General features: G+C 39.2%; 1 protein-coding gene across 1 annotated transcript; it reads left to right on the top strand.

Moving 5' to 3' along the window:
• Window positions 1–1,811: 1,811 nt before the first annotated feature.
• LOC135477778 (uncharacterized) lies at window positions 1,812–9,082 on the top strand. The gene is made up of 3 exons (XM_064757981.1): window positions 1,812–1,917; window positions 3,526–3,603; window positions 4,740–9,082. The coding sequence occupies exons 1-3, from the start codon at window positions 1,812–1,814 to the stop codon at window positions 6,611–6,613; spliced, it is 2,058 nt and encodes a 685-aa protein (XP_064614051.1). The 3' UTR covers window positions 6,614–9,082.
• The last annotated feature ends 205 nt before the right edge of the window (window positions 9,083–9,287 follow it).

Below are 9,287 nucleotides of genomic sequence, written 5' to 3'. Positions count from 1 at the left end.
AATGAGCCAGTAGCATCTCACAAATGCTGTCGCTATGAGTTCAAACCGAGCTTATGCCGTCTTCCTCTGTGGAGCTAGTCTCCACGGCCCAGTAGACATCTATTTCAAGTCTATTTCAACACTTGTGAACACGGCGCAATAGAGAGAAAGAAAAATACATAGCTGCGCAGAAACGTAACATAATGTGTTAGAAATCGAAGAAAAATGTAAAATGCCGGGCAGACTAGCTATAAGAAAGCTATAAGAATGAAAAGGACTTCTGGTCATACCGAAGATTTCTGATCACACCAAAAAATCGTATTTGATGCTGCTGCGCTTGGCGCTCATTACTAAGACGTTAGACCAATGAATCACGACTGGCTGACCCGGTGTCAGTATAATGTGGCTAGATAGGTGTCATATCCGGTGTCCGCGGCATAATACTTCAGTGGGGGCAGCACTTTGGCGACATGCACTCCCCTTGTCACAAGTAGATACAGTATAGGCATACATACATACACGTTATGACTCCTCCTCGTCATGTGACTGACAAAACGTTAAGTACGACGTTGAACAGCAAGCATTCGTTCAATTCTTGACAAAGTCTTCCAAGACAAGTCCTTAAAGAAATTTTACTTCCAAAATTATTATGCATTATTACTATGTTTCATGCAAATTGTGTTAATTTCAGATATCGGGAAAACAAACAAAGTAATAATGAACATGAACATAAACATGTAATAAATCAGGGATAATTAGTTGGCAGCTTCAGCATGAGCTATATATATATATATATATATATATATATATATATATATATATATATATATATATATATATATATATATATATATATATATATAGCATATAAATGCATTATTTTCTAATTATTTTTTCTTATTATTTTCAGTATTTATTTATTTATTTAACATATCTTCGTGTCTCCATGACACTGAAACGTAAAAATGTTTTAATAAGGTGGTATCGCAGTGAAAACATTAACTGAATAACATTACTCTTTGGTAAGACGTTTGGAGTCTCGGATGATTATCACATCTGTTCAGGATGCCTTTGTGGGTACAATAGTACAATATGTACGTTTGCTTTGAAATTTTTAACAGAGTTTGTCTGTCTGAGTATTAAAGGAAAAAACCTCCAAAAATCGACGTATACATCACTAAATAGACGACCTAAATCTATGCATGAATAAATTTTCATTTATTTTTTAAGATTTTTGTGCAGTGTTAAAGGCGTTCAAACATTTGATTTCTAAGGTGGACTTCAGAATTTAAGAACTCTCACATCACAGGACGTTTTTCCACCTCTAATCACGACACTGAAGTTCGGTATAACTCTTTTTACCCATGAGTAAAATATCACTGAAATAATGTTCCTAAAATTCTTATTTTTGGAAGCCTTTCAACACTCTTAAAATAATCTGAAAAAAAAAATAAATGAAAGTATTTTTGCGCATAGTTTTTAGTTGTCTGTGTGATAAACCTTGCTCTATATTTTAATATTCTATGACTATAAGTGTGATATTTATTTTGCATCCCTCTTATTCGCCTAGACTAAATTCAGTACAGGTGTTTTTGAGATCGTGGGTTTGCCGCGGGGGCTCCGCCCCGCTTTGCATAAGTGACTACTCGTAAAAGTTGGATTATTGTTGAGTACGGCAACAAACACCAATCAAATAAATGGATAAATAAATAAATATATTAAATCTGAAGTGAAGTACCACGTCCATCAGTACATGGCAATGATCGTTTTTTTGTTTGTGTATTTTTCATGGCAGGTTACGGCATCATCCGGCCTTGACAATTGTCGTGATAATGGTTGTGACAGCATTAGGCACCACTTACTGGCATGGCCCCAACACCTACGTTGCCATGAACGGTGGTTTCAAGGAGAAATCGGGACACAATCAGCTTGCCGGCGGTAAGTATGATGTCTTTGTCCTTGTAAAAGGATGACATAAACATGGTTGGCTTCCAATGTCTGTCTTACAAACAAAAGACAAAATTCTATCCCAAATATATTTATTTACATCTTCACTTATAGCAGTATTATGCAAATACAATATATATCAAGAAATGATCTCAAATACCAACTATAAAAACTTTGGTTTATCGAAACAAATGTAGAAGACCGTATTTTCAACCAAGTTTTAAAAGTCTTGCATCTGAACTTTATGTAATTTTATCTTTGAACTTTGTCCACCCTCCGACGTGGAAGCTGACATACAGCTCTACATAGGGGGTGTCTTCAAAACCCAGTCATGCCTTCAATTAATCTTATCGTAACTATATACCTGTGTATACGATACACCCACAGGAGATACTAGACCGTTTAGCTGTTAAATACGTGAACAACTGATTTAATCATAAAACGTTCGACCAGAAACATCAGTAAAATATGAAACATACTCAGTATGTTTTTTTGTTATTAACATATTTCAGCATAGCTCGTAACTGAACGTCCTTGCTCAATGGACAGCACAGGTAGTTGGGTCAGCAGAAATGGGCCACTGCCATTTAGAGAGAGAAATGTGGAAGAGCATACCAGATAAACGCGGAGAAGAAATGGGGCGCTTTTACAAATCTGTTGCATATTTTGTAAGATTCTCGCACGAAATACCCTGTAATGCAGGTAATTAAGTGAACACAAATAAAGTCAGATAACTAGCTTTACATAAAAGTGAGGTATACAAGTTTACAGCTGTCAGCTGTAAACAGCGATTTTAATACAAATGACGTCAGCACGGCGCAATAACCCAGAAGCCTTCGACTGTGAGTCCAGCTCATGTTGCCGTGAGTTTAAGTCCAGCTCATGCTGGCTTCCTCTCCGGCTACTTGGGAAGGTCTGGCGGCAAACCTGTGGATGGTCGTGGGTTTCCTCTGGCCTCTGCGTTTTTCTCCCACCACAATGCTGGTAGCCGTCGTACAAGTGAAATATTCTTGAGTACGGCGTAAAACGTCAATCAAATAAATTAATAAACAAATTTAGATTTAACACAAATTGTCTTAAATATGTCTGGTCCCTTTTGCATTGTTTTAATGCTACTGCCTGTTAAGCGTGAAGACAATACAGCATTTTTAGTAATTCTACACCAGTGACGTCCAATCAGTTAAAGTTAACATTCTGCTTAATCTAGGTGGCTTGTACTTTGCTAGTATTTGAGTATTTGAATGAAAGGATAGAATAAAACCTTAACTTAGGTAGCTTATCATTTGCCAATCATCACACTGTCGTCCCAGGTCTGGTTTTAACATTCTGGCTCTTTTCTTGTATTATTTACATCAACTCTCATTCTTATAGCATCAAACAAAATTGTCATTACACTACTACCTTATATCGTATTTAATTTATTCATTCCCTCATTACTGTCACCTTTTTCGCCATTACAATTAAAATAGACCTATTTCAACGAGGATAACTTTTTCGCGCACAATCTCACCTCAAATGACAAACTGTGAATGCTTTAACAAGTAAAGTATGAATGTGTACCTAAATGTTAAAGCTGTGTTTTCATTTAACTATTTGAAGGTTACCCAGTTTCTTCTGAAGATCCTTGGAGAAGCTTACTGGTTGTTCTGGTGTTTTTTACCTATTTGGTTAAGACAGGTTAGTTTGAATTCTTTTATGTGCAACTTTTAATTTAGGTAAATAACATATTACCTACATGTTAACGCCAAACTCAAAAATTTCCCACTTATACGATGTATACGATGGCGGTCACCTTAATGGATGAGCGAATATGGAGGGACCGGTGTATTCCACGTTTGCACAAGTCACTTACCCATATGTCATGTGCAGATATACCCTTCATGTTGGTGGAAGATAAGAGATCTTCTGTGAACGTAAAACTACGCAAATGACCACACAAGCGTTGCTGGCGGATTATTGTATTTGTGATTTCCCCTTGTGATGTATATCTCTCTGAAGTATGTCTGACAAACCCCTGATCTTTAGAATAAGAGTTATGGACTTTTTATATTTATGCTTCTGGTATGCAACACATTACTCATTGTTTATTCACAATGTTGCTAATTATACGGTGAGGGTCAGTTTTTCGGGTAGAGGAGCCCGGCGCTCCCGGGGTGAATCACGAAAGTCTGGCAAGTTACTGAAGTTATTTATTTATTTATTTGATTGGTGTTTTACGCCGTACTCAAGAATATTTCACTTAAACGACGGCGGCCAGCATTATGGTGGGTGGAAACCGGGCACAGCCCGAGGGAAACCCACGACCACCCGTAGGTTGCTGCCAGACCTTCCCACGTACGGCCGGAGAGGAAGCCAGCATGAGCTGGACTTGAACTCACACCGACCGCATTGGTGAGAGGCACCTGGGTCATTACGCTGCGCTAGCGCGCTAACCGACTGAGCCACGGAGGCCCCCGCAAGTTACTGAAGAGCTTGTGATATCGTTGTAATATCGCGTGCGGATGTTGTTATGGTTTATTGTCATGTGGGTGGGGAAGGTAGTAATTCGCTGTCAAAGCCCAGGCCTGAACCCATAGCTCGTATGTCACAGTCATTGACAGGCAAGCAGATATCCTCATTAAGTGCTTACCGTTCTCAATTTCGAAAGCAAAAAGAAAATCGTCTCACCAGATTTTTTCAGTTCCTTATATCAGTCTCGCAGTGAAATGCATGTACTGTACAAATGAAGTGAAAAATCTGTTCATAAATGAGTAATTCTCATCTTGCGGTTTCCTTCGGTGAAGTAATTATATAACTTTTCTAACTCCACACAGGGCATGGACAGCAACGACGTGAACCCAATGCTGACGGGGAAAATCCTCATGATATCCCGCCAGCTGATGATTTGGTTATCCCGCCCGAGGTGCCCAGGAGCGATGTACAAACACAAACTGAGAACAATGTAAACGCTTCAATAATCGCATACTGCACGGATGACCTGCAGTCAAACACACCCAACTCGATCGAGGTCATCCGCAACAACCCCCAAACGGACATACTCCCTCATAACAATCTTCAGAATAAAGCCAACCAACTAGACGCCATGGTGCGTCCATTTCCAGTCAGCGTAACGGTTCAGATAGGTGATCAGATAACCCGGCTTTATGAGGACAATCAAGTTTCTGGTCTTCCACACGCGAAGCAACAAAAGCGAAAGAAACGTAAACGTCTTAATCGGTCAAAACATGTTGGGCATGTTTCCTCAAAAAAGGAATATCCCACTGCGTTGGACCTGCACCAGAGAAACACCCCCCACCCAGATACCCTTCAATCCAAAGCTTCCAACCACTTTACGCAGAACGACTTCCACAAAAACACCTGGCACAAGAACAACCATGGCACAACTGACAACACTCCTAAGGGAGCCTGGAAAGAAGACCCTACGATGTGTCCATCCCCGGAAAGGACTAACAGACATGATCCTAGATCCCTGTGCAGAGAGGAGAGTCGACAACAGAAACCTGGAAATCATATAAACTGTTCTCAGAAGCAAGAAAAATTTGACATTTTTAAGGCGACGGTTGTGAGATGTGATGATAATGAAAAGGCGTTTTCCGAACCTAGACATGTCACTAGCGCGATAGAACGTCCAAACCGTCATACGCATTTCAGCATTCCAGATATAGGAATCGAAACTTCTGATTTGTTGCTTGACAGAGATACTTTTGCGAATATTAGAAGATCCTCATCCTTTGCTAGGCAAAGTCACCCCGTGATCCATGATGACAAATTTCCCACAGCTGGGTTTCCCGACACCACTGCTAAATCACATGGTCAACGAGTCGCACACAACAAAAACACCCGTCACTCCATTGCCTTTCAGTCAAACACTCCCGAATATAGCAATTCTAAAAAGAATACGTTCGGGAAAAGCAACCTCGACCAGGATGATATCACTCAGCCGAAAGCAACCTGGACAGAGAACATCAGCGTGCCAGTATGCACGGAAATCATGAAAGGGGGTCAGAACCCTCGCCATAGTAAAGGAAGTCAAATTTCTTATGCTCTACCTGGAAAACCAGGTCAACAAAGTAAACCCCACAATGGTACAAGAGCAAATGCTATGGCTCATTCCTCGAATGGTGCGTGTACCACTACTGAACCTGACGGCAGTATGGAGTCTAAACTATGGAGCAGCTGCGCCGCCAACCACGACCTATCCAATAAAAAGGCCATTAAGCATAGTAATTTTTACTGTAGGAAGATAAAGGGTGAAGTTGCGGAAAGACGAAAGGATACAGGAATAAATAACAAGATCAAGATAGCAAAACTGATGGACTATTTGTCGGAGAACCATGTAGATAGGGATGATGACTGGAAAACTTCCATTTCCCTACCCACATATCCGGCATCTCATCAGATTCCACCTCAGTATCCAGGACGTCACAGCTTTCCTAATTATCGTGACTCATTTGACGGCTATTGCTACGGGCATGCTGAACAACGTCGACTTGATATTGATACTACGGTTGCAACGTCAGATGCACGCAACAAACATGCGCATGGACATTCACGACGGAATGTCGAAGTGATCGATCATTTCAAAAGAATTTCTACTGTGATCGGTGAAGACCGACATACGAGTGGAATTACTGCAATCAACACCCAACCGGAGTCTCCGTACCCAACAGAATTGGACAAGCTGTGAGCTTCTACATCTGCACGGAAAGCAGAAGTCTAAACAGGATTAAATCTAAGCCCGTAATTGTAATTCCCAGCATCAACTTCTGTTGGCCATGATCTAAAATTAATTAACTGCAACACTTGCTGTTTAGGATCCGAGTCTTACATTTCACTTTTACGCACCCATAGGCCTACGCTATACAAGTTAGTTTCTTTACACATGCTAACTATGTCTTCAATGCGATGTTCTACCATCGCATCGTGACAAAGTTTTCTTTCATTCCATTCCCGGTGGAAGCAGTTGAAACGTAATGACAGAGAATGATTGAACATTTGTAATCAATGTGTTGGACATTCAGTTGACCTGTTTGCAACAACACTGATTATGAATGATCAAATGCATGTTCTTGATTGACAGTTGGGGAAAGTATAACACATCAGACAAGTGGAAGATCCTTTTCTTCACAGGAAGCAAACGAAGAGAAAGCACAGCAAAGACCAATATCGTCACTGCATTTGTCAGTAGAAGGTAAAGCCAGATGGACAAACAATTTTTTCGGTTTAAATACAAAAAATGGAGATGGTATATAACTTCTGATGTGAACAAAGTATTCCTAATGTGTTCATTACTTTTGTGTTTTATGTATGGAACCTTGACGTTCCGTAACCATTTCAGAGATGTTAACTAAGGGATGTTATGTCATCCACGGTTACATACATCGTGTGTAATCTAACTAACAACATCCTGACGTCACATTACTAGGCAGAATGTTAATCCATGTTTGAAAGTGTTTTTTTTTTTTCATTACAAGGCTATTTTTAAGGTACCCCCACGTGAAATACACGCCGTCGGGTTATGAACCATTTTTAGATGGTTTAAACGTGTTTAGTTTCCTAAACATATACACAGTAAGCCATAGACTTAACATTCGTAGAAATTTACACATCATTATTTTTATAAGAAACAAAATATATTTTGTCATTTTTTGACAGAAAAATAAGTAGATAATTAAATGAAAAGGTGAAAAGGATCTTTACTCAGATCAGCTGTTTGCCGTTATGTCACACCCAGTGACCCATCCATAAAACCGTGTGTAGATATGTCAACCAAATAATCTCAGCTTTAAAGAAGCAAAAAGCCTTTAAAATTTGGTTGTGTTACCCAAGTAACTTGTGCCTTGTATAATTACGTATTTACATTTATGAAGGGGTACACAAAGGGTTCTGAAGGGTTTCACACCTCTGAATGTATCTGTACCTTTATCAGATATTATCACATCACTTTCAACGTGTTGTCTCAGTAAGGGTGTTTAACTATTAAGATAAGCATCTGTTTGTGTCTCAGTCTATATTTCCGGAAATACGTGAACGTGTGCTACAAGTGATGGCGTCAGGCACACTTGACCCCTAGACAATCCAAGTTTTTGCTTTAGTGTTGATTATGAATAGGATATTAAATGGCATCCGTGAGGAAGTGGACATGGCGATTTTACCTATACTTATGTACTCGTGTTGAATGAAACTAAGAGTTTGGTTTGAACAATCTAGTGGAAAAAGCCTCAAAGTCATGAATGAATAGTCATTCATGTATGACGTATCCTTCAAATGTAGTCGTCTTCGCGCGTGAATCCAGAGAACATAGAAGGAATATTCCCTACTAACAACACTGAAGTGTTTGCTTAGACATTTCCGCCAACGGATAACAAGTACACCAACAGGGTCTTTGTGGAGGTAGAGAAACAGTTAGGCTTCGCATGTAAACAGTCGTGCCGCCACCTATAAATACTGTCCCTCACAAAGGCTACGAATCATAAGTGGGCGTACAAACATATCCTAGGAAAATGCATCAAATTCCGAAGGTGCAAAATATGGACCCTTCTATCTGTAGTTCTGCGTGACGACAAATCCTGTATTAATGAGGTGATTTTTCCATTTCAGTCGCAACTTTGTCCTTTGCTCCCAACAAAAACGAAAGACTTAGCTATAATAGAATTCTTTTGAAAGTGGGATTTTGTATTCCTTTATGCTAACAAATCTGGTAATTGCCCACCGGAAGTGGGACACAAACCCTATCTGAGCACATGAAACGCTACGCGAGGTTTAAAGCTCCTTTAAAGGAAAATACCCTAAAAATGAAAGTAAACATCACTACGTAGACGACTTAAATTATGCGTAAAGGACACTTTTATTTCTTTTTCAGGTTTTTAGGAAAACAATTATATGCGGTAACTCAATATTATATATATATATTGAAAAGCATATTAATCATAATTAATATTATGTATATAATATATATTCATGGACTGTCTGCAAATTGAGAATTGAATGCAAATTTACAGCACTGTGTGTTGTTACAGTAAATCACGTTGTAAATATTTTACATCATTTGCCAGCGCAATTCCGCACCGATGTGGTGCAATTTTACTCTAGTGGGAGGGTACTTACAGCATTGTCTGTAACACCGTAGCGGTTTGACCACTTACTTTACGCTTTGCTGTAATATACACTGGTTTTCTTGTAGATATGTAGATTTTGTGAATTTACAATGGAGATTATTTACAATGGTATATGTGAAAATATGCTACTATTTTGGACATACATATTGAACAGCACATCTTGTAATCTACAGTGAAAAGGACTGGTCACAAAATTGCGGACACTTTTCACTGTAAATTACAGTGTAATTTGTTACAGTGTAG

The sequence above is a fragment of the Liolophura sinensis genome, chromosome 11 (assembly GCF_032854445.1).
Source record: "Liolophura sinensis isolate JHLJ2023 chromosome 11, CUHK_Ljap_v2, whole genome shotgun sequence".
NCBI lineage: Eukaryota > Metazoa > Mollusca > Polyplacophora > Chitonida > Chitonidae > Liolophura > Liolophura sinensis.
Note: the sequence above shows the minus strand (reverse complement) of the source record. Positions and strands in the feature narration are given on the sequence as shown.